At 43.1% G+C, this 26,657-nt stretch overlaps 1 protein-coding gene across 2 annotated transcripts in view; it reads left to right on the forward strand.

The window, feature by feature from the left end:
- Positions 1-26,657, forward strand: part of CACNA1D (calcium voltage-gated channel subunit alpha1 D) — a 330,433-nt gene that overhangs the window by 144,940 nt on the left and 158,836 nt on the right. For both annotated transcript variants that reach the window (XM_010376188.2, XM_010376189.2), the window contains exon 4: positions 17,556-17,695. In XM_010376188.2, the coding sequence (XP_010374490.1) occupies positions 17,556-17,695 (140 nt within the window). The remainder of the gene's footprint in view (positions 1-17,555; positions 17,696-26,657) is intronic.

Consider the following 26,657-nt stretch of genomic DNA (forward strand, 5'->3'; position numbering starts at 1 on the left):
GGCATTTGAGCACAATCACAAGTTGTAGAAAGTAGTAATTTTCAGACATTTGAGATCTGATTCACCAACATTACTGTAATTAAAGAAAAACCTATATTTGTTTGCTCCATTTTGTCTCACTAGGATGTTTTATAAATAATAAACCTAGACATTTAGAAAATAGCGTCTATTTAGCTGGTTAAGCTTTCGTGGCCCTTCATGTTCAGATGTCTCAAGGTGATATGAGTGTGCTTCCATTTATAGGGAGTGACTGTGGACGGTGAACTATATTGACATATAAAGGCAGCTTTAAAATACAGACTACAGAAATCAAGTGGCGTGACAATTCTCTTAGAAGATACATTTATGAAGTATAGAGTTCAAATGTAATGATTTCAGTTGGTTACAGAGTGTTAATGAATTTTGAATTGAGGCAATTGTGATCAAGCTTGTTGCCTTTTATTAAAAGGCATTATTTTTATTAAATGAATCATTCTTAAAATGATGATTGTTCTCAATAGTTATGAAACCATTAAAAAAGCATCTACCTACCTATGCCTGAATTAACAGGACAAATGTGGTTTTCAGCTTTCAGCTGACCAACAGGACCTCCATGGTTGTGATTTCAAGGTACTTGTTTACGTATGTGATTTTGCTGGTGTTTTCTGAGTCTTCAATACTATTTCTTGTAACAGGGTATGAATGGGTGTGTGCGTGTGCTTGCTGATATGTCCCCTTGGTCCTTAGCATTGTGGGAATGTAAAGTGAAGCTGAGTAGGAGGTCTCAACTTCCTAGAATCCTCCAGCCCTTGGTTTTAAAGAGGTACCCCTGTGCAAGAGCTCGTGGAGACCCTTCTCTGTAACATTCACAACACAACCACCACATTCACAACACAACCACCACAGTGACAGCAGGCGCTGAATGCAAACCATGTGCCAGGCATTTCCCACGATCAGTATCAATCCTCAGTTCCAGAAAGTTGGTGCTCTTGTGACCATTGAGAGGATGAGGAGACCGCTGCTTGGAGACTTTCAGTGCTTTGCCTAGGGCCACACAGATGGAAAATAGCAGAATCAGTAATTGGACTGCTCTTCACCATCCTCATGGCTGCCTGTAGGGCAGGCAGCCTTGGGCTTCCTTAGAAGATTTTTGTTTTGGGAGGGTTCTTCACTGTGTCAAAAAGGCTGAGGGAAGAATTCATCTCATTTAGTGGATGAGGATACCAAAACATACATTAAAAATTACAGCCTCGGGCTCTGTAGACCCTGTTCAGGCATCAGAGGGCTTTTCTCCTATATTGACCACCTTTGCCACAAAGAAGCTAGAGAAGGAACCCTTCCCCGATTTCACCTTGTGAGTTACAGGTGTCTGACAGCCCTGTTCTTAGCTAAGAGGTGTGTGTGCACCTGACTGCAAGCAGTTGCCATGCCTGCCAGAGGACATACGTGATGCCCAGTTTCTGTGGACCCTTCTGGGCCTACAGACTGTAGTCTCGGGTGGGTACTCATGGCCCAGGACTTCACATTCCTCATGCTGCCCTGCCCTGCTTCTCTTCTGTCTGACCTGAATGATGCCCCAGGCTTAGAGTGGGGAGGGGATGCTGGGGGGTGGGTTGTCATTTTCCTGTCCCAGTCAGGTATTTTGTATTGTTTCTTAATGAGCCATTTCCCATCTGGATTTGGGGGGGATCAGGGAAGATGGGTGGGTTGTGAGTTACAGTTTGCTGGGCACCTTCCCTTTTTTCTCTGTCCAGCTCCCAGGTGTTTGAGGCTTTTTTCTGCCTTCAGGTGCTCCAAATGCAGGGGCTGCCCTTTCTCTATCTGGGTTTCAGCCTCTCCAGCTCCTGGAAGACAGTGCTGTTGATCTCTGGAGTGCCTTCTGGTTTGGGCACTGTGGGATTTGTGAGTCATAGGCTTCAGTTTGGTGCTTTTTCTTACTCCATCCTGCCTTCTGCTGTCCATGCCCCATTACAAGAACAGGCATTCTTCCCTCCCATATAAACTTGCAACCTGGTTCCACCCATTCTCCTCTCTTCTTCTCCAGATAATCCTAGAGATCACTCCCTCCCAGAAAAACCCCATTTGATTCCTTAGGACAGGCAGGAAACCCACTGCCCAACCCTGCCTGAGTCTCCGTTTCCTTACCTGGAGAGACTGTTCTTGCTCTGGAAACTGACCACCGGAAATTCACCTCCATCCCCATCGCTTCCTGGGGTAGTTCTTTCTGACCATTGGGTTTGCTTCTTGGGTGTTTGACTCTGCAAACAGTTAGAGGCTCTTTAAATACCTTTTTAACTTAAGGGTTTTTGTGGATGTGTATGTGGTGGAGGGAGAGAGTGTATATGAGTGAGCATGAGAACAGGAGTTACTATTTATCACAACTGGTGTGGGGTGGCTGAAGATTATTGACTTCTAGAGTTGTGTTTTTCAACTTTTTTTTTTTTTTTTTTTACCTTAGTGAGCAGTAATAAATACATTGTAACTCCCAAGCACACATAAATGTCATCTGAAACATGTTTGAAAAATATATACGATTTATTTGGTTTTTGAGATGGAGTCTTGCTCTGTCACCCAGGGTGGAGTGCGATGGCGCAATCTCAGCTCACTGCAGGCTCCGCCTCTTGGGTTCAAACAATTCTCCTGCCTCAGCCTCCTGAGTAGCTGGGACTACAGGCATGCACCACCACGCCCGGCTAATTGTTTGTATTTTTAGTAGAGATGGGGTTTCACCATGTTGGTCAAGCTGGTCTCAAACTCCTGACCTTAAGCAATCCGCCTGCCTTGGCCCCGCAAAGTGCTGGGATTATAGGCATGAGCCACTGTGCCTGGCTGAAAACTATATACTCTTACATTCTGATACTTCCTGTGCAGTTTGATATTTTCCATATAATTTTATTTCATTTTTCAAAAATTGCTGGATACAAAGCACTAAATTAATTTCATATGTATTTTATTTAAACAATCCTCTCTCCTCCATTACAGTATGCATTTCATGAAGACAGGAATTCCATGTTATTCTTCCTTTAATTGGTGCTTAATACCTATTGTCAACTGATTCTTTTCTCTATGCAAATCCTCTGGAGAAATATTTTCTTCTGTGCTGAAAAACAGTTTCATTCAATGGTTAAGGTGACTTGTGTCACTGATGTGATTTCCTTCTTTTACGTTAACTATCAGAAATCTCAGACTTATTAATAAAGATTTGCCTTCATAGGATACATCTTTATAATGGTCTTATTTCTATTTTATTTTCCTTGCTCTTTTTTTTCAGTTTTACTTTATTCTTCTGTCCTAAATATTTAAAGTTTCAGCTGATTTTAAAGTAAAAGATGCTCAATGGGAAAAGCTCACACAAATCAGAGCTACCTAAAAGTCGAGCTGGAAAGTCCCAAGGATCTTTTTCTCTGAGACAAGCCTCTTTGCTTCCGGGTGCTTGCCCTGCAGACTGGCTTATGAAGAGGTCATTATCTTTTCAGATTCCGGGGGCTTGTAATGTTCATACAACTGCAGTATTCGTAGTACACACTGTAAGAATCTGGAATAATAAGATCGTAGGCACTCTTTCTTGCCCTCACATGTTGATCTGCCTTTTCCTTTTCAATAGCCATGTAATGTTCCCTTTCTCACCTACTTTGAATTTTTATATTCTTGCTGCTGTAAGTTTTTTTTGGAGCAAGAAAAGGAATAAAAAAAATAAAATTTAGTTTCAAAAGAAGAGTAGAGATAATTAACTAGCCCTCGCCACCTAACTAAATATAATCCCCTAGTAACTCCTCTCGGAGCCACCAACTTCCTTGGGAGTGGAATTGCTTGTGGAAAGGCCTGTGTGGATTCTGAACTTTGGAGATGGTGACAGAGCCCTCTCTTTAGCCTCCGGGAGGTGACAAATGATGGATGAGAGTGACCTTGGATTGGCAAGACCAGGTCAGTGCAAGTGACATTGGTTTCTTAGATGCTGCTCAGCTCACTGTGGATCTCCCGAGACTCAGTTCTGCCTGCTGACTTGTTCATTCGTTTCCATTGCAGGGCTGCAGTTGGGTTGTGCCTGGGTTTTCAACTTCCCAATGTCTCTTAATTAACTTAATATTACTTTGTAATAGTAAAGCAATGATGAATTATGCACATGGAGTTATTAATCTTCTGTGTAAATATCTCACACACTGTGTCTTAATTATGGACTCTACACTTAAAGTATTTTAAAGCTTCTATTCATATATTTACTTAGAAAGACATGATCTGTGTTTCTATGGTGTCGGCACACTCAGTGGGAAAATGGTGTCCATACACTGGAGACGTTTGTACCAAAGAGCAGTTTCCGTGATGACATGAACGCTGCCTGGTCTCCACTAACCCACAGACATTCTTTGCCTTCACAGTGAAGGGAGTTGGGGTAAGATGGGGCCTGGGGATCTGGGCCCTCTTTCACCTCCTGACTGTTCTGTCTCTAGCAAACAGTCTTTTTGTGGACAGTCCTGGAAGGTGTAAGAGCAGCTTTTGCTGGGGCAGCTGTCACCCTCATAGCAGCACCAGCCCTAAGCCAGGGCAGGGCCTCCTCCGGGAAGAACTGTGCACCTCCTTCAGGGGCATCAGTGAGTTAGGTACACTGTGAGTGTACTGACTTAGTATGGAGCGGTTACTCTGCACCGGGCACTGTGCTGTTCCTGGGTGGCGGCTGGGGCAGTGCAGCGAGTGTTACGTAGACTACACACAGCGGTAATAGCCAGTGTTCCATGAGAGCTTGCCATGGGTTTGCCACATGTAGACACTGGCTCTTGTTTACATAGGCTGCCTGATTTGCACTTACCAACAAACCTGGGTAGCTTCTGGTGTCCTCATTTTACGATGAAGAAGCTGCAGTGAGGAGGGGTAAAGTCACCTGCCCAATTCTACATAGCTGATAAGTGGCAGAGCCAGAACCTGAGCCCACTGTCCAAGGTGAAGGTGCTTCCTAGCATGCTGGCCACCTCTAGGAAGGAGCTCAGCTGCACCACCCACTGGGACAGATACACTCCCAGCAGCTGTGACTGGGTAGGGTGGCTCCACCTCCCCGATGGGTCCTCAGTTTGCTAAGTGTTGGCTGCATGACTTGACTAACTTTCTCAGTAGTCCTTTGAGCAGCTGAGGTCATGCTTAGATGTGACTTGGACTGGGACAACAGAGGAGCCCAGGTGAGAGATGGCAGGCGTGGGACCAGGGTGGAGATGTAGTTTTCCCCACCAGGTGGGTGGAGCCAGGTCTCTTCAAACCAGAGGGCACAATTGCTGTTTTTATTGTTCATGTTGACTGTAGCAAAAATAACTCAGTGCCTGTGAACCTCATCTGTGAAATATAAATAACCCCTTCTCTGCCTTTTTTTTTTTTGAGACGGAGTCTCACTGTGTTGCCTAGGCTAGAGTTCAAGACCAGCCTGACCAACATGGTGAAACCGTCTCTACTAAAAATACACAGATTCTCTGCCTATCTTACTCTGCAGCGTGGGAAATCGCTGAGATCAGAGGTTGGAAAGTGATAACTGTGTCCAGGCAGGCAAGTAATGTGTTTACAGGAATGTGACAGAGCAACAGGGAAATGAGATTTCTCTTTTTTTTTTTTTTTTTTTGAGATGGAGTCTTGCTCTGTCACCCAGGCTGGCGTGCAGTGGTACACTCTTGGCTCACTGCAGCTTCCGCCTCCTGTGTTCAAGTGATTCTCCTGCCTCAGCCTCCCGAGTAGCTGGGACTACAGGCGCCTGCCACCACGCCCAGCTAATTTTTTGTGTTTTTAGTAGAGATGGGATTTCACCATGTTAACCAGGATCATCTCGATCTCCTGACCTCATGATCTACCCACCTCGGCCTCCCAAAGTGCTGGCATTACAGGTGTAAGCCACCGTGCCCGACTGAGGTTTCATTTTTAACTCAGACGCCAATCAAATTAACTGTATACAGATTTGAAAAGCTTTTCTTTATCTCTGTTAACGGAGAAAAGGAATGACTGCTTTCTTGTAAAAATGAAAATGTTCAGTTTTAACCTTACCAGTTCCTGCCATTTTGAAATGTTCACTCATTTCTTTATTATTATTATTTTTTTCTGGACATAGAGTCTCGCTCTGTTGCCCAGGCTGGAGTGCAGTGGTGCGATCTCAGCTCACTGCAACCTCTGCCTCCTGGGTTCAAACAATTCTCATGCCTCAGCCTCCTGAGTAACTGGGATTACAGGCTTGTGCCACCATGCTCAGCTAATTTTTGTATTTTTAGTAGAGACAGGTTTCACCATGTTGGCCAGGCTGGTCTTGAACTCCTGACCTCAGGTGATCCATCTGCCTCGGCCTCCCAAAGTGCTGGAATTACAGGCGTGAGCCACTGTGCCCAGCCATCATTTCTTACTTTTTGACAAAGAAGGTAGACATATTGGAGGGTTGACCTGAACTCCATAGATTCCCAGGGAGATAGTGCATGACTATGATCAGCCCGTGTAGGGCATATTCACATTGACATCCAATTTTACCGGAGGCATTGGGATGGGATGCAAAGGCCTGACATGGTTTAGAAAGAAAGCATAACTCTGCAATGCCAACTAGGATGGGGTAAATGGGATTCTGGCCTGAGTGTGACAACTAAGACAAGATTGCCAGCCCAGGTGCTGAGAAATGTAGCCTGAGATCATGGTGCTGTTTTTCCTTTTGGAATCTAGTGAGGTGAAGTACCCAGTTCTCTGCTTTGGTACTGTGAGGGGATTCTACAGAGGTAGATGGAATGGTTTTTGTCCTCAAGGCACTGACAAACTGCAAATGATACACGACAATGTATCAATAGGTTCACCTTCCCAACCCTTCTCTGCTCTTGTACTTAGTTGGTTGGCGCTCAATTGTTTGTTGATATGATTTACTTTCATGATTACATGTCAAAACATGTGATATAATTTTTAGCTCTGGATGGCAAACAGTTTCAACTTGGATGCCAACTCCACCCAGTGGGTGATGCCTGACTGCCGCAACATGTGACACTGTCTCAGGGTGCCAGGAGGGAGAGAGTGCTGTCTGATGACCAGTGGGAATGTCTGCTATGGTGAGGGGATGGGGAGCAGAAGCAGCATGCATGTGATGGTCGTTGGTTCATCCTAAGTACATTAGGCTTTCAAAAGCGGGGGGGAGATGATGCTCAGAGGAAATGAAACTCCTTAGTCTTCCCTTAAAGGGTGAAACAGGATTTAGGCAAACAGAAGTGCTTTCTGTCTTGGAGAAGAGCAGACGTGAAGACAATACCTTTCAGTGAGTATGCAGATATGCGGGAGGCTGTGGGAGCTGAGGGACTGGAGGCACGTGGAAGAGGAAGGAGTATTAGGTGGGGCAGGGGCGCTGTCCTTGCTGGAGCCATGACAGACGTCAGTTGGTTGTTGGTAGTTTGAGTGTAGACAGATTGCAGAGGTCCTCGGGGATGCCAGATGGAGGAATTTAGATGTGATGCAGCCCTGTGCTTCTCAAGAAGCCTTCCCAAATGCTCCGGACACAATTAGCTGCTCCATCTTCTCCACCTCAGAGGAGACTCCTACTACTCTGCTTGAGCTTGGATTCTTGTCTGCTGTCCTGAAATGTTTATGTATTATCTGTCATCCTCCTTGAGGACATGAACAGTGTTTTAGCCATCTTTGAATCCCCAGTGCTCACGATCATGCCTGGCATGGAGCAGATACCCAGTGAGTGGTGTTGAATTAAACTGAAATAGGGTCCCTGAACTGCCAGGTGAGATGGGGTGGAAGTGGGCTGTGCCTTAGAGGTGAAGCTGGGTGCGGAAGTGGGAGGCTGCCAAGCATAGAATGTACCCTCTGCCAAGGGAGCTCAGAGTCCATGTCCCTGGGATGTACAGGATGGGAAGCAAGGCAAGTCTGGAGCGTCAAGTTTACAGGAGTGTGCACAGCACAGGAAACCAGTTGAAATTGAAGATGGCACCAGAGAATGGACAAGGCTGAGGGAGGGAATTTGGAAGGCTGAGCCTAGATGAATTCCCGGAGGCAGTGACTTACAGGGCTCGGAGACCCTGTGTATAGGGAAGCAGCCGCTGAGCCTGTGGCTCAGAGGGAGTCCTCAAAGACGTTGTCTCTTGAGAAATGAGGAGCTACTGAAGATTCTCTGTCATCAGATACCTCAGCATTGTAGAGATGTGGAGTGATCCTACAGCCCATTGTATTAATATTTAGTTGGGACTCCTTCATTTGCAGGTGACAAAAACTGAACCCAAACTGGCTTAATTTGGTGACTTTTATAATGGAAAAGCCCAAATGGGGAGGGAAGGGAACGGAATTTTTGACTTCAGGCCCAACTTGATCCAGGGATGCATACTGTGGCCTCGGGGCCAGGTGCGTGCTTCTGAGTTTTGCTGGCTGGCTGGCTGGCTGGCTGGCACACTTTCTCTTCATTTTTTGGCTTGGCTTTCCTTGGTGGGTGTTAGCTCTTCATCCCTATGTACCACTGCCAACTCTAGGCTTGTGGCCTCTCAGGGCTGAATTCCACCAGCGAAGGAACTTCTTACCTAGTTACTGCAGGGAAAACCCCCAGACTCGCTCTCTTTGGACCTGGTTGGTGTGGGTTGGAGTGTATGCCTATCCCTGAACCAATAACCTTGGCTGCACGCCAACTCTTATTGCCCCTGGGATGAGAGCAGGAGTGGAGCAGTTCCTGGGGGAAGGTCAGGGTGCTGTTACCCTTGGAGTTTTGCTGGGTGGCAAGGCCCTCGTTAGCACCCCATCCAGGCTAACTGTGGTAATCTTGGCAGCAAAGCAGAGGCTGCCTTTGCTCTGCCGGTGAGGAGGAGAGCTCCCTGCCAGCCTCTGACGCCCCAGACATGCTGCTGCCCTCTTTCCACAGACTGCATGTCCTTGAAGCTGGGCTCCGTAGAGTGGTCCACCAGGTCACCCTGCTGGCCACCTCCATTTGTCATCCCTGGGCATTCTAGACAGCGTCTTGGGCAGGGGCCTTGTCCCATCTGGGTGATGGTGGGGTCACTGAACTATTGTGGGATCTCGGGAGAAACCTCTTCAGAGAGTCTGCATCCACAGGGAGAAGTGTATTCCCCCTTCCCACAGGCCGGGAGCTGTCTCGCCTGTCCTCGGTCAGGGCGAGCCTTCCATTGTGAGGTGCTTTATAGTTCCACAGCTCTACCCAACTTATTACTGAATCTGGCTTTTACCATAACGCTGGTGGGCACGGCAAAGCAGGCGTGATTGTCCCTGTTTTATGGATGAAAGAACTGGGGATCAGGAGGGGTAAATGTCTCAGGGCATCACAGCTGTCGAGACTAGCGTTAGACTCAGGGGACACAAATGTCACATAAAATTTGTACTTTTAAACCAAAGGTGAAGAAAGATGAAGGCAAACTGACTATTGTAGCCAGTTTCTTCATGTAAATGTGGTGCTGAAGTACCCATCGGAGTTCCTCCAAGTGCATACTTCATTAATACCTGCAGGGAAAAAATGAGCTCTATGTACAGCCAACTGTCTCTGAGCCAAGGCCTGCCTGCCCACCAGCCTCCTGTGGTTTACCCACCAACGTTTTACTAGAGGTTGAATCAGCTTGTAGAAGTTGTGTGATAGCACTGCGGCTCCCCTGGGTCACCTCCTGAAATGTGTAGGGTCGTGAGTGGGAGGGTGTCTCAGCAAGCCCAGCCTGAACGTGCACGATGGCCTCAAGTGACCCAGCCACTTGAAAAAGCAGCCATTGCTCTCAGTTCTTGCTGCTCTTGCTTGGTCAGCTCTTACCCCTGGGGTCTCTGGGCCCTCACAGGGCCTCCCTGTGAAGCCTGTGCTTGGAGACTTTGCTCACTAGGTCACAGACAATTGTTGTTTTCCAGCTGGAAGAGATCATCTGATTTAGTCTGTTCATTTCACACGTGAGAAACGGAGACCAAACCCCATACCATGGCACCTGGGGCCCTTTGTGTCTGCCCTCCACTGTGTCCCTGTGGCCTCTCCCTCCCCTTCCCACCTGTCCTCATACCTTGTGCTCCAGCCACGTGGACCTCCCTGAACAGCTTGCCTTTGTGCGGGCTCCTCTTCTGGATGGAACACCCTGCCTGGAGCAGGGAGGGCCATGATGAGGGAGCAGGTGGCTGTGCTGAGCCTTTCCCTGACATGCACTCATGGACGTTTTCCTGGAACAGAGCAAAACCAGGGGGCCCTGGTATCATAGAACTTCTTAGTGGGAAGGGACATTTAATAATAGTTGGTCCAAACCTCTCATTTTGCCCATTTATTCATTTATAAGTGCTGAATATCTATTTTTGTGACAGGCCTTGGGAATGCAATGATGCATGAAATAGAAATGATCTCTGGCTTTAAAGGAATGATAATTTATTGGGGGAGACAAATATTAAAGAGGTAATTTTAAAAAATTGACAAATAGCTACATAATTAGGGTATACAACATGATGTTTTGATATATGCATCCACCGTGGAATGGCTAAATTAAACTCATTAACATATCTGTTAACTCACATGCTTATTTTTTGTGGTGAGAAAATTTTAAATATAGTCTTAGCAATTTTCAAGTATGCAATACATTGTTGTAACTATAGCCACTATGTTGTACAATAGATCTCCTGAACTTACTCTTTCTAACTTTGTATACTTTGAAATTTTGTATATGTTGATCAGCATCTCCCCAATCTTCTTGACCCCCACCTCTGGAAATCATCGTTCTTCTCTCTGCTTCTGTGAGTTCAGTTTTTTAAGACTCCTCATATAAGTGAGATTATGCAGTATTTGCCTTATCCGTGCCTGGCTTATTTAGCTTAGTGTAGTGTCCTCTAGGTTCACCCAGGTTATTGCAAATGGCAAGATTTCCTTCTTTTTAAAGGCTAAATAGTATTTCATTGTGTATCTGTACCACATTTTCTTTACCCATTCATCCATTGATGAACATGGAGGTTAATTCCGTGTCTTAGCTATTGTGAATAATGTTATGAAGAACATGGGCGTGGCAGGCAGTTCTTTGACATACTGATTTCATTTCCTTTGTATATACATTCCCAGAAGTGGAATCACTGCATTATATGGTAGTTCCACTCTTAATTTTTTGAGGACCTTCTGTAACTGTTTTCCATAGTGGCAGTACTAATTTACATTCCTATCAACAGTGTACAAAGCTTCCCTCTTCTCCATATCTTTGCCAACACTTATCACTTGTCTTTTTGACAACAGCCATTCTAATGGATATGAGGTGATGGCTCATTGTGTTTTTAATTTATATTTCCTTGATGATTAGTGATGTTGAGCAGTTTTTCATGTATCTGTTGGCTATTCATGTGTCTTTTGAGAAATGTCCTTTCAGGTCCTTTGCCCATTTTAAAATCAGGTTGTTTTCTTTCTGTTGAGTTGTTTGAGTTCCTTATCTATTTTTGATATTAACCCTTTATCAGATGAATGTTTTAAAAATCTTTTCTCCCATTTCATAGGTTGTCTCTTTATTCTGATGGTTTTCCCTTTGTTGTGTGTAAGCGTTTTAGTTCGATGCAGTTCCATTTGTTTGTTGTTGCTTATGTTGCCTGTGCTTACAGACTCATATCTCAAAAATCTTTGCTCTAATGTCAAGAAGCTTTTACTCTGTGTTTTTCTGTAGTACTTTCACTGTTTTCGGTCTTAATGTTTAAGTCTTTGATCTATTTTGAGCTGAATTTTGTATATGGGGTGAGATAAGGGTCTGATTTCATTCCTCTGCCTGTGGATGTCCAGTTTTACCATACTGGTTATTGAAGAGACTGTCCTTTCCCCACTCTGTGTTCTTGGCACCTCTGTCAAAGATCAGTTGACCATAAATGCCTGGATTTATTTCTTGGCTTTCTGTTAAAGAGGTAATTTTTTAAAATTTAAATTTCTATTGTGAATTAGGGCTGTGAAGAAGTATAATGGGCTTTGACAGCATGTAACAGCAGGCTCTAATTTTGTCTGGGAGGTCAGTAAAGGTTTTGCTGAGGAAATGTCATTTAAGCTGAGCCTTGAAGGGCAAGCAGAGCCTAGTCTGATGAGAAAGAGGGATGGGGAGACTGTTTCAGAAAGAAGGGAACAGGATGTGGAATGGTTCCACCGTGGCCCAGGGCCACGGCATGAATCAGTGGCTGAGCTAGGACTAGCAGAAATCAGATATATGGCTCCAGGCCCTGTGTTCCTTGCATTCAACCCCACTGGGTGTGTTTTGGGCCCTGTATCACAGAGCTCTATGCTCATTCATCTGAAGAGGGAAGTTCATGTCCATGGGGCAGGCACTCTCGGTGGGTAAAGCAGGGAGGGCAAAGACATGGAGGTGGGAAGGCGACTGGCATGTGTGGGAGGGAGCAGGCTGGCCCATGACTTGGAGTGAAGCACTCTGACAGAGGAGAGGTGGGAAAGTTGGAAGAGGAATCTAGGCAAGGATGAAAGGATGAGGTCCTTAACCAAGGAGCTGCAGGTTGGGATAGCAGAGGAAGCCAGGTGAGATGTTGAGATCAGCTGTTGTCTCAGCAGTTTGACTCTTTATTTCAGGCTTGTTCTAAAAAGGGTTTATGGTAACTTACTATCATATGTATCCTGTGTGTGTGTGTGTGTTTTTTTGAGACGGAGTCTCGCTCTGTCGCCCAGGCTGGAGTGTGGTGGCCGGATCTCAGCTCACTGCAAGCTCCGCCTCCCGGGTTTACGCCATTCTCCTGCCTCAGCCTCCCAAGTTGGGACTACAGGCGCCCGCCACCTCACCGGCTAGTTTTTTTTTTTTGTATTTTTTAGTAGGGACGGGGTTTCACCGGGTTAGCCAGGATGGTCTCGATCTCCTGACCTCGTGATCCGCCCGTCTCGGCCTCCCAAAGTGCTGGGATTACAGGCTTGAGCCACCGCGCCCGGCCGTGTTGTTTTTTTAATACATATGCTAGGATCATAAAATCTCATGCTGTAATAGCCCCTACATGTCTAGATCTATAGCTTTATTCCTTCCATTTTTTTTCTTGTCTGCTTTCTAGTAGCACTTACGAGTACCTTACATATGTCTGATGCTACAGTTAAAGACAGAGAGGGTCCCTTTCAATAAAGAATCCAGGACTGCAGGGCACAGAAGGGATGGAAGGTGTCAGTGGGAGATGGGGACTTCTGGCAGAGTATAAGCCAGAAAGCCTTCCCAAAGCCTTGGGCCACGTGGGTGGAAGAGCAAAACCGAGAAGTGACTCTTACCTGGCTGCATCAAGCCTCCATTCACCTTTTGACAGCAGCTTGGGAGCTCTGTGAGGACAGGGTTCTAGCTTTGCTGAGGAGGATGCAGGTGCTCAGGGATGGACAGATAGACAGATAGACAAGCATTCATACCACAGCGCTAATAAGAGGATTCTTGAAACAGGAGACTACCAAGTCTAATGAAGGATTCTGGCATCTCCCACCTCTTGCTAGTTGACAGTTTCTGTTTCTCAAGATTCTGTATAGCATTAACTGGTTTGGAGATTATTAACTAGTTTAGAGACTATTGGTTTAGAGCCTGTCCTGTTGGTGAAACTTCACTGTTTGAAGAAGATATATCAGGTTTTAGAATTAGAATTGAGCCTTTGTTTCTCTAGTGGCTTGAGTTTTGGCTGGGGGTGGGGGCGGAGGGAGGACTTCTGTCCATGTATAGGGTAGTTTCTGGACATTGTTTTCTAAAGGAAGGTTTGACTGGCCATGCCCACTCAGGATCTCCGCCAGGGAGAAGAAATCTCTGCTGGTGGGTGACTGAGTGCCACAGCGTGACTCTGCCTGGCACACGGAGGGGATGAGATGCAGGAATCATTTACTCTTTTCGTTTACCTGGGGAAGGGCTGTTAAGGTACAGCTCCTGCTCAGGCCTTTTATACCAGGGATGCCTCATTTCATGTCTGGTTCTGGAGGGTTCCTGCTGGCCCCTTCTTCCACCATCCCAGTCTTTCTTCCTTTGTGCTTCCATCCATCGTGGCCACACTGAGAAGACCTCAGTGTCTTCTGTGTGTTACCTTTCACCGAGCTGCTTTGGCTGGGCCCACAGTCCCACCCTGCCTGGTTAGGAACCTTTCTCGTTGGCTTCCTTTTCAAATTGTTAATTCAACATTCTTTTCTCAAATGAACAATCCTTTTGTAAAGCAAGTAATTATCCCACTTCTCCTGAACGACGTTTTGCAAGATTTAAAAATAATACTTCGTTTGTTGAATGTGGAGGTACACCTGTTTCATAGGATTCCTTTTTAGTGGCAGGATTGAGGACCAGGATGACACTGGCTTCTAGATAAACTTGTCTGCCTGCTCTCCAGGCTGCGATTGTTCAGTTGGCATCATGGTAGAATCTCTGTAATAAAGAATTGTATTAAAGGAAGTTTGTATTTCTTATAAAGAATCCCATCAAATAATTCACTAAGGATTTTGGAAAGAGAAACCAAATTATTTAAAAAGCAGGGAGAGGGCAAAGGAGAAGGAAAAAGAACGTTTAACGATTCATTTATACTAATGGTCCTTGTGTTATTGTGGCAAAATTACTTCTAAATAAAAGTCTAAGAGGTAAAACAAGCTGTGTTTGGGAGGTGTACTGTCTGTTCTCTGCTTTGTTTTTCTGCTCTGAAGTATAGTGTGCTGTCTTGACGTAGGGATGTAACTGCTATGAATATTGATGGCAGCAAAAGCTTTTTTTTTTTTTTCTGTCTGGCCTAGTAAATAAAGCAGCAAGGATAAAAAGGGATGAATTGTAAAATCAGTGTGCTGTTTTTAGCTTCTCTGGTTCCCTTAGAACTCTTAAGTCTCAAACATATTGACAATCTGCATTTGGTGGTCAGGGTCTGATGTGAGCACAGTGGGTTGGTATTTTCAGGGATTTTTGCCTCTGGTTAAAGTAACAGAGTTCCTTTTTCTTTGAGTTTTCAGAGTTAATGTTATGGCTTCATTGAGGCCTTCCTGTATCTTTCGCTCTATCCAGTGGCAACGCTGGTCCCTGCTCCTCAGAATACCAGTGGCATGAGTGTGCGATCATTCCTCCAACAGCCACGCCTCGCATGCCTCCCGACTGAGCACTCCCCTGGGGGATATGGCAGGGAACAGGACAATGGGGAATCTGGACAGTAAGCAAGGAAGGGCATCCTTGTAGCTCTGAGCCTAGCATCTCATGTAGCTGTATGAAGGGCATGGGGAAGAAGGCGTGGGGGCATGGGATGAGCCTGGCTGAGAACAGGACTGGTCTGAAAGTCTAGAGGGGTCATGAGTATAGAGGTTGGAGATGAGCTAGGCTTTCTAAATTAAATTATAAACACACTGATGCTGGCTAACTCTCAAAAAAAAAAAAAAAAAAAAAAAACAAGAAACAAAAAACAAAAAAAACCACACACACAACTCGTTCACTAGACTGTTGTAATGGTGTTCTGAGGAGCACAGGGAGCTCTGGAGGCAAGTGTTTAGAAATGACAGGAATCGGGCTGGGCGCGGTGGCTCAAGCCTGTAATCCCAGCACTTTGGGAGGCCGAGACGGGCGGATCACGAGGTCAAGAGATCAAGACCATCCTGGCTAACACAGTGAAACCCCGTCTCTACTAAAAAATACAAAAAAACTAGCTGGGCGAGGTGGCGGGCGCCTGTAGTCCCAGCTACTCGGGAGGCTGAGGCAGGAGAATGGCGTGAACCCGGGAGGCGGAGCTTGCAGTGAGCTGAGATCCGGCCACTGCACTCCAGCCTGGGCGACAGAGCAAGACTCCATCTCAAAAAAAAAAAAAAAAAAAAGAAAAGAAATGACAGGAATCACAACAGCCCTGTCCTTGAGAGGAAGCCCTGTTATATGACCAGTGAAGAGTGGAGAATGGGGGCAAAGGCTGGGATGCATGACCATGGCTGCATGGTCCCCTTGGTGGTCAAGAGGGAGGATACCTGTGGCACGACAAAGGGAAGTTCCGCCTGGCACGGCCGGTGACAGAGGGGCAGCCATTCTGGCAGCAGACAGCCAGAGCCCAGGGGCGGCACAGGCGAGGCTCCCATGTAAATGCACAAGGGTGCTGGGGATACTGCAAGCAAACATTTAACAGGTGACAGTTCCTCAAAGGGTCAGGCTTATTGGAATCATCCTAAAATTCGTGTTTTTAAAAATGTTTCTGAATAAAAAGTGTTCTCTTCAGAAATGTAAAATTTCTTTAAAAATACACATTTGCCCATTGCATAAAAATAAGTCTGTAATAGTGATAACATATAACACAGCAAAGTGCTTTTTTCCCCCCTGGAATCAGTTGTGAAAAGGAGGGGGTGGCCTGATCAGAGGGCTGAAGATCTAGAATCGCCCTCGTCAGTTACTACTTTTGTGACTCTTGAGAAATTCTCTGTGTCCACATTCAAAACTTCCCTCTCCTCACACCTCCCCCCAACACCAACAGAATAAATGACAGGTACCATGGTGGGGACATTTTTCTGGCTCCTGGTATGGTGCCTGTCATTTAGAAGTGGTGTTCATGTCAGTGTTTCCTGAGCCTAATTTATTTTGACCTCTTGCACTAGGCATTTTAATGAGTGAATTTCATGACCTCCATTTCTCTAAGGTATTGGTAACTTTTCAGGTCCCACTCATAGTAGTGTAGGACTCTATAGTTCATATTGAAAAGTTACAGTTGCTGATGATACTTTGTTACTTAAATAGCTTCATACCGGGGAATGCCTCTTGCAAAGTTAATTACCCACATCTCTGTCGGTCCATGTTTCTGTTGAAACTGAAGCTGCATAAAGAAAACATTTATAAAAGAGGGGAAAGAGTCATAAAGTTTTTAGACTTGCTGATTGATATATTTTCCACAGCTCATGGAGTTGCATGGGTTGGACCTGGAAAGGTTCCAAGAGTCATTTAGCCCATGAGAAGCACCTGTGAGGTCTGTGGCAGTCAGATGGGCATGGCCGCTGGGGCGGATACAAGAGAAAAGGTCAGACGCTCTGCCTAGGTTTCCTGGGAAAGGGCATGGTGACCTGTCACAAGTTCAGCCAGAAGAGGCAGCATGCCAATAAGCAGTCAGGGTGTTTGCCATCGTGAATTCACTTCCCTTATTGTGCGGATGCAGAAACTTATGCCCAGAGGAGGAGAAGGACTTGCTCAGGGTCACCTTGCTACTCAGTGACAAAACTGACTCTGACTTCGAACTCAGACATAAACCCAAGAAGAAGAGAGGGTCAAAACAGATGCATCTTCATTTCTTCTGGAGGATGAATTTCTTCTATTCAAAGCCACCATTGGAATCTTTGTTGTGCCCTTGTGCTTTTCTGGGCCTGATTTGGCAACCTCAGGAGGAGAGCATGCTGTGTTTTGCAAATGTGTGCAAATAACAAACATGCCCGTTATGTCCTAAGCAGACTCATCACACACGCACTGGGGCAGGTGGCAAAATGCAGTCATGCAGCCTGGAACGAAAAGTGTTGCACACGTAGTTGCTTATGAGAAATTCAGTGTTAGAATGTAAATGCCTTCCTGGCCCAGGGGCAGTATAATTGTTCCATTTCTCATAATAAAACTTTGCTTGGAGGAAAATGCTTATATGTCTAAGATGTTGATTCTAATCTCTCTTCCTTTTTCTGTCTCCTCTTCCTCCCCTGCCCCTACTTTTTTGGTATGTTTCTTTGTTTTTCTTCACAGGAAAAAGTAGAATATGCCTTCCTGATTATTTTTACAGTCGAGACATTTTTGAAGATTATAGCGTATGGATTATTGCTACATCCTAATGCTTATGTTAGGAATGGATGGAATTTACTGGATTTTGTTATAGTAATAGTAGGGTAAGTCCCTTTTACTTTGGGGAAATGTTGATTTGGAAAACAGATAATGGGAGGTGGAGGTTGGGGGGACGGTAACAAAACAGTCTTTTTAGGGAATGTTGTTGCTCTTTTATGCCAGCTGTTGCACCAGAACCTCTCAGGAGTTCTTTTAAGGCTGATGATGCTGCTGTCAATCTCTGGGCAGAGACTAGTTTGAAATTCTCTCGTTGTTACTCCCCTTTTTAGTAACATGTTATAGATGGGAGTGTAAGCTCCTAATGTGAGAGGCTTTACCTAACAGGGTCTTGGATCTCCAGAAATAGACCAATCCTGTTGGTGATTAGAGTCAAGTGAGTAGAGCTTTTAATACTTAGTGCCAATGTTAAGTTAAAAAAAGTAAAAAGTAATAAAACCTTCATAGCAGTGAGGTACTCTGCTATTTAACATCCCTTGAGCAAAGCTATTAATTTTCTTTCTTCTTCTTTTTTTTTTTTTTTTTTTGCTGACTTGTGGGAGAAACTCTGGCATACTACAATTCCATTTTAAATAACGAAACAAGTGTCTGGATAATGTCATGTATCTGGCATAAAATGAAATGAGCTAGAAAATGCAGAGAAGCAGGTGTTCCATCAAAATCCTGTTGCAGGAAGAAGACATCAGTAGTTTTAGTTAAAGGAGAATGTTAAAATAAAAAATAGTGGCCTGGGTTATTTTAGTCCTTCCACACCTGGAAATGCTGCCAGGAAGAGAAAAATTAATCCACGTTACAGGAATGCTGGGTCTTTGGACCAAAATACCCATGTAGGAAGATAAGATATATCCTTTTTCCCAGTCTTAGTTATGCTAGCTGTAAAGTGAGTTGCTCCTAAAATTATGTTTCTGTAAAGAGAAGTTTTTAAATAGCCTCTCTGTTTTCATCTTCATGACTTCAGTGAACTGCCTTTTGCGGTTGAGCAAGGTGATTTTTCTTGTGGATTATCCTTTTATCATGAATCTTCTGTCTTTTCATTGGAGACGAATTCTGCTGGGTATTGGGAGAGTGGAATTGGTTGTGGGCCTTCCTAGGTCCTTTCAACCTAGGAAGTTAATATGAGATCCTGATTGCCCGGTGGGACAGTTAGACTTGTGGGAAACAAGTTAGCTTTTGCAAAACCCCCCACAGCACATTGGCATTTAAGGCATCATTGCAAAAGAAGTGCACCAAAATGAACAGGTGGTAGATATGTGCCATACTTTCCTGTATTTGGTGGACTCTGTCAAGGAATGGCAGGTAGGAGCCTTGCAGGTATGTTGGTTCTGGGATAATCTGGCTGTGCCTCTTCTGCCACTGGACTTTTTGTTCAGCTGGGAATGGAGATGCTTAGCCCCATTTCTTTCATGACCATGCTATAATCACCTCAGATTTCTGCCTGGAGACATTTTTCACACTACAGCACAGCACAAGGACAGGGAACCAAGTGGAGCATGGTGGTCTTATTGAGTTAAGGAGACAGAGAGGAGAGTTTGGGGAGGCAGAATATGGGAAGGGAGGGAGCTATTTAGAGAAAGAGCTTCATAAATATTCCTTAGAGTCCTCTTTAGTTTTGGCTGAGGGCTAAGCTACACCTACACGGAGTTGTGAGTCCATGAGGCCAGGAAAGACCACTACTAGGGAAAAGAGAAAGATCAGGGAGCTGTAAAATGAATAATAACCAGGGCTCACAAAGGACTGGAAGGCGTTCAAATTCTGACTAATTAGGGTGGAAAGACCTCATTGAACACCCTGGACTGTCGGTAGAGACCCCACAGGGCCATTAGTAGTAGTGCTAAACTGGTTCTAGAGCAGGGGCTGGCAAACTGTGGCCAATGGGCCAACTCCTAGCCCATCTAGCCTGCCACCTATTTTTATAAATAAAGTTTTATTGTAACGTGGCCACGCTCATTTGTTTACATAGTTCAGTTTGAGTAGTTTAGGTCCACAAAACCTAAGATATTTAAATATTTACTATCTGGCCCTTTACAGAAAAAGTTTGCCAATCGCTGCTCTAGAGTACAGAGACTACCTGAAACCCTTGTTTACAATGTTTGAAAAGAAGTCTAAAAAGAAGCAAACTAGGTTGGGCATGGTGGCTCATGCCTGTAATCCCAACACCTTGGGAGGCCGAGGTGGGTGGATCACCTGAGGTCGAGAGTTCAAGACCAGCCGTGACCAGCATGGTGAAACCACATCTCTACTAAAAATACAAAAATTATCTGGGTGTGGTGGTGTGTGCCTGTAATCCCAGCTACATGGGAGGCTGAGGAAGGAGAATTGCTTAAACCTGGGAGGCAGAGGTTGCAGTGAGCCAAAATTGTGCCACTGCACTCCAACCTGGGTGACAGGGTGAGACTCTGTTTCAGAAAAAAAGAAAAGCAAACTGATATGCTAACTGAACTGCCTGCCAGAAGACAAGTCAACATTGTTTAAAGGAAGACAACAAAATCCAGACACGGAACATATGAAGGAATGTAACCCATAACCAGGAGGAAACTCCATCAGTAGAAACAGATCCTGAAATAACAGAGGTGGTGGAATGAGAGAAGGACTTCACAAAACTGTAAAAACTACTATTATACATGTATTTATGGACTTAAAGGGATACATGATTATAGTAAGGAAAGATGGGACAGTATTAAAAAAATGGAACTTTAAGAGATGAAAAATATATCCAAAACGAAAAATTCTCTGGATTAGCTTAACCTCAGCTTAGACACTGTAAAAGGAAAAAATTTCAGGGAATATGAACATATAGCAATAACATGAAGAATAATGATTGAGAAGAAAATGAATACCACCTCTGTGACCTGTGGGGGAATATCAAGTGGTCTAACGTGTATATTTCGGGTCTCAGAAGGAGAGGAGAGAAAGAAGAGACAGAAAAAAATATTTGAAGAAACGGCTCCAGATTTTCCAAATGTGATGAAAAACTAAACTCACAAGAAGCTCAGCAAACCCTGAGCAAAATAAACATGAAGAAAGCCACATCAAGGCACATCAAAATTGTAATCAAATTGTTAAAAACCAAAGATAAGGAGAAAACCTTAAAACAGAGAAAAAAATCTCAGACTGTTTGTCAACAGCTATGCAAGCCAAGACAATAGAGAGACATCTTTAAAGTACTGGGGGAAAATGTCAACCTAGGATTCTCACTCAGTAAAATGTCTTTCAGAGTTGGAGTCAAAATAAAAACTTTTTCAGACATTCCAGAGTTTCAGAATTAATGACTAATAGACCTGTACCTCAGTCAATGTTAAAGACAATTCCTCAGGGCTGAAGGAAAATGACACGAGGTAGAAAAGTGGATCTACACAGAAAGAATGAAGAGTGCCAGAAAGGGTAAATATGTGGGTACATATACAGACATTTTCCCCCTCATTTAAAAATTTCTTTAAAGGTAATTATTTAAAGCAAAAATAATAACAATGTATTGTTGTGCCTATATCTTCTATAGAAATAAAGTACATGACAATGGTAGCATGAAGGACAGGAACAGGGAAATAGCCATATGGGCTTGTCATATACTTATACAGTAGTTGGAATGATTAAATGTTATCTGAAGATAGACTGTAATACCTTCAAGATGTATATTGTAAACCCTAGAATATGGATTGGCGAACTACAACCTGTAGACCAAATCTAGTTTGAGCCTTTTATCCCCCCACCATTGACAAAGTATTTTATTGACTGCCTGCTCTGGCAAAAAAGTTTCATTGTAATTCAGCCACATTCAGTCATGTCTATGGCTATTTGGTGTTATAATGGCAAAGTTGGGTAGTTGTGACAAACCCTATGGCCTGCAGATTCTAAAATATTTACTATTTGGCACTTTATAGAAAATATTTATTGACACTTGCCTTAGAGAAGCCACTAAAAAAAATAAAAAATAAAAAAATCCCAGGTATATCTAATAAGCCTATAGTAGAGATTAAATGGAATTTTTAAAAACCCTCAATCCAAAACAGGCAGGGAAGAAGAGAAAAGGAACAAAGGACAGGACAAATAGAAAACAAATGGCAAGTAGCTAGATTTAAACCTAGGCAAATCCTTATTAAAATCATTATCACAAAGAAAGGATAACGGCCTTTGTGTCCATGTGCTCTCATCATTTAGCTCCCACTTGTAAGTGAGAACATGTGGTATTTGTTTTTTTGTTCCAGCAGTAGTTTGCTAAGGATAATGGCTTCCAGCTCCATCCATGTGCCCACAAAAGAAGTGATCTTGTTCTTTTTTATGACTGCATAGTGTTCCTTGGTGTAGTTGTTCACATTTTCCTTATCCAGTCTGTATTGATGGGCATGTAGGTTGATTCCATGCCTTTGCTATTGTGAATAGTGCCACAATGAACATTCACATGCATGTATCTTTATGGTAGAATGGTTTATTTTTCTCTGGGTGTATACCAAGTAATGGGATTTCTGGGTCAAATGGTAGTTCTGTTGTTAGCTCTTTGAGGAATTGCCACACTGCTTTCCACAATGATTGAACTAATTTACACTCCCACCAACAGTGTATAAGCATTCCTTTTCCTCTGCAACCTCGCCAGCATCTGTTATTTTCTGACTTTTTAAGAGTAGCCATTTTAACTGGTATGAAATGGTATCTCATTGTGGTTTTGATTTGCACTTATCTGGCGATCAGTAATACGGAACTTTTTTTCATATACTTCTTGACCACATGTATGTCTTTGGAATAGTATCTCTTTGTGTCCTTTGCTTTTTAATGGGAGTTTTCTTTTTTCTTGTGAAGTTGTTTGAGTTCCTTATAGATGTTGGGATATTAGACCTTTGTCAGATGCATAATTTGCCAATTTTTTTTTCTTATTCTGTAGGTTGTCTCTTTACCCTGTTTCTTTTGTTGTGCAGAAGCTCTTAAGTTTAATTAGGCCCCATATGTCAGGTTTTGCTTTTGTTGTGATCGCTTTTGGCATCTTCATCATGAAGTCCTTGCCCATTCCTATGTCCGGAATGGTATTGCCTAGGTTGTCTTCCAGGGTTTTTTATGGTTTTGGGTCTTACATTTAAGTCTTTAATCCATCTGAGCTGATTTTTGTATATATAAGAAAGAGGTCCAGTTTCAATCTTGTGCATATGGCTTGGCAGTTATCCCAGCATGGTTTATTGAATGGGGAGTCCTTTCCCCATTGCTTTTTTTTTTGTCACCTTTGTCGAAGATCAGATGGTTGTAGGTGTGTGACCTTATTTCTGGGCTCTCTACTATGTTCTGTTGGGCTATGTGTCTGTTTTCGTATGAGCACTATGTTGTTCTGGTTACTGTAGCCCTGTAGTATAATTTGAAGTTGGGTAATGTGACCCTTCTAACTTTGTTGTTTTGTTTAGGATTGCCTTGGCCAACCAGGCTCCTTTTTTGTTCCATATGAATTTTAAAATCGTTTTTTTCTAGTTATGTGAATAATGTCAATTGGTAGTTTGATAGGAGTAGCATTGAATCTGTAAGTTGTTTTGGGCAGTATGACTAACTGATACTGAGTCTTCCTATTTGTGAACATGGTATGTTTTTCCATTTGTTTGTGTCATCTCTGATTTCTTTGAGCAGTGTAAAACCATGACATTTCTAGTAGAAAATATTGGATAAAATCTTTATGACCTCAGTGTAGGCAGAGATTTCTCAGGATACAAAAAGCTCCAGTCATGAAAGAGTAATTGAAAATGTTGACTTTATCAAAATTTAAAACTTTTCTTCAAAAGACAGTGTGAAGACAATGAAAAAGCAAGGTGCAGATTGGGAAAATATTCACAATACATACATCTGACAGAACACTTGTATTCAGAATATATAAAGAACTCTTACAACCCGATAGTAAGAAGACAACCCAATAAGCAAGTAGGTAAAAGATTTGAACAGATCTTCACAAAAGAAGGTACATGGATCGTCAACAAACATCTGAAAAGATGCTCAACATTGTTAGTAATTAGAGAAATGCAAATTAAAACTACAGTAACAGTACTGCATACCCACTAGTATTACTAAATGTAAAAAGACTGAAAATACCAAGTCTTAACCAAAATATGGAACAACTGGAACTCTCATACACCACTTGTAGAAATGGAAAATGGTATAATTACTTTGGAAAAAATGTGCCCATTTCTTACAGTGTTAAACATAGACTTACCATATGACCATATTACCAGTTCTACTCTTAGGTATTTATCCAAGAAAAATGAAAACACATGTCCACAAAAAAACTTTATTCATAATAGAGAAAAACTGGAAACAACCCATATATCCCTCAACGGGTGAATGGATAAACTCATTGTGGTGTATTCATATAATGGGATATTACAGAACAACGAAAAGAAATGAACTGCTGATAAAACAACGCAGATGAATGTCAAAAACATTATGCTGAGCAAAAGAAGATGAGCCAGGAGAACATACTATGTGATTCCATTTATATGGGTTCTAGAAAAAAAAACAAAACAAAACTCTAGCAATAAACAGCCAATCACTGGATACTCAAGGCTGAGCTTCGAGGGAAGCTCTGCATGAGGCTGTGCAGGGGGCACAAGTGAATCATTTGAAATGTTGAAATCTTCTCTATCTTGATCATGGTGTTTGTTACTTAGGCTTATGCATTTTTCAAAACTCATCATAGACTTTAAATGACTGTGTTTTATTATAGATAAATTAAACTGCAATATAAAGTGATTTAAAAAGCAAAAAAAAAAAAAATCTAGGAAACTGAAGCAGAACTGGACTCTTAGAAAAACTTCAGAACATCAGATTATTTTTTATCTAAAATATGCACGAAATTGGAGTCAAAGAGCGGAACAAAAGTTTTAAAAAAGAAAAAGAAGAATTATGATGTCTTCATTTGAATCAAATTCCTACTCACTAAAGTTTCCAACTGCAGTCTGTATCTCAATCCAATGGATTTTCCATTCCAAGTCAGCAGTGACCTATTGCTTTTGTCAAGATTCCCAATAACCAAGACGTTAAGAAAGTAATTGATATTTCTAAAATGTTAACTGTTAATGTGAGCACAGGAGGACTCAGTGTGTCTGCCAGAGCTGAAGTTATTCCTTTAGAGAAAAGTTTGATCTAAGCCAGCTTTTGTCCCATGCCTCTAAATTTTCAATAAAGATATATTTCAAGCATTCAGGCTCTGTCGCTGAAGCTTTTTTAAGAACGTGACTCCTCATTCTGGTGCTTCTGACTTTAGTCAGTTCAGACAGCTTCTTGTCTTTTTTCTCCCACCCTGGGGTAAACTTTTAGTAACAATCTAGAGTCAGTTACTCCTTTCTCATCCTGTCCTTATCTCTTCAGGCCCATGGTACTATTTTTTGAGAGGCGTGATAGTGAGGAACAGAATCACGGAATAGTAGAGTGGAAACGTCATTCTCTGAGTCGTTAAATCCAGTTTTGTCATTTTACAGAGAGGAGAACTGAGGCCCAGAGAAGGAGAGGGACTTCCCTAATATCTCATAACTCTTAGGAATGGAAACCAGCCCTGGCCCCTTGCAGCCCTGCACTGCCTGGGAACACAGCCTGCTTCTCTCTCTGACTTGGGCTCTTTGGTAATAAGAGAGAGAAATTTTTCATGTGTTTTCAAGGACATTGCTGAAGAACAAGGAATAAAGGGACCGTGAAGTATACGTTGCAAAACACGGATACTTGAAAGCAGTCTTCAGTCACTAACTGCATAAATTACTTTGCTAACCCTTTGGGATGAAAATTCCTGTGGCTTGCACTTTTCAGAAGAGTTTGAGGTTTTCTTTCTTTCTTTTTCTTTGTTTTTCTGAAGCTATGAATTTGTTTTGGAGGAGAGACTTTTCACTTTAGCCTTGCTGCAGGGATTTACAGTAATTTTTTAAAAACTATGCTGAAGAGAGAGAAGCCTGTCATAAATCTGATCTGTTTCCTCAGTCATAACTAGGGAGAGCTCACTATCTGAAGCTTTGTAGAGGTGGAGACCAGGCTTGTTTTCCCTCCTGGCTGGGTTTGTTGCTAATTGCTATACTGTTACTAAAACAAAGGATTGATCTATAAATGCCTCAGAACTACACAACTATACCCAGTCAGGGCTGCAATCAGACCACCCTATGTTTTATGGACTTAGTGTCTTGGCAGTCCAGAGGCATGCCAGTGGGGGCAGTTTCTGCTTTGTCTGCTCATTAAACTCTGGAGACCTTTTCTTTGTTGCTGGGTCAGTCATTCCCACAATCTGATTGGCCAGAGTTGATGCTGTTTGAAATGGGCAAATTTTATACTTACTCTGAAAAACGAGCAATAATTCCAAAGAATATTTATTTAAAAGAGGAAAAGTAACTGTTAAATGAGCAGATTGCCTGAAAATAGCTTTATCCGAACCTTTTAAGACTAGGACAAAATTTATTGTGGCTGCCAGGTACAATATTATTCACATTTCAAAAGAGAGAATGATGATATTAATACCTTACCTTAGATAACTGCCTTTAGCCTTTGCACAGCTCCTTAGTATCTGTGATTTACATCCTCCAAATATCCCTATGAAGGTGAAGGTTGGGGTGTGTGTGTTAGTGACTACATTGACTACGTATGACGTATTAAGATGTGAGACTTTGAAGTCATGCATTGATTGATTCATCAGATATTTTTGGAGTACTTCCTATGTGTCAGATACTGTAATAGGCACTAGACTAGAATAGACCACATGCACAAATGAGCAGAGCAGACTAAAACTCCTTGCTGTTACAGAACCTTCGTTCTAGTGGGGTCCACAGGCCTACCTTTACATGTGTTGCTGCTGGTTGTGTGATCTTGGACAAGCTACTTATTCCTATCGAGTTTTTCTCATGTGTAACATGGTGTTCATAATTCCTACTGCGTAACATTTTGTGAGAATTAATGCGACAATGTATGTGCAGTGCTCAGCACATAGCGTGTGCTCATGAATGGTAGCCACCAATATGACTGTGGTCATTTCAGTTTGCAGCAGTTCCACTTGTCATCATTGTGTTCCCAGGG

The sequence above is a fragment of the Rhinopithecus roxellana genome, chromosome 1 (genome assembly GCF_007565055.1).
Source record: "Rhinopithecus roxellana isolate Shanxi Qingling chromosome 1, ASM756505v1, whole genome shotgun sequence".
NCBI classification, from domain to species: domain Eukaryota; kingdom Metazoa; phylum Chordata; class Mammalia; order Primates; family Cercopithecidae; genus Rhinopithecus; species Rhinopithecus roxellana.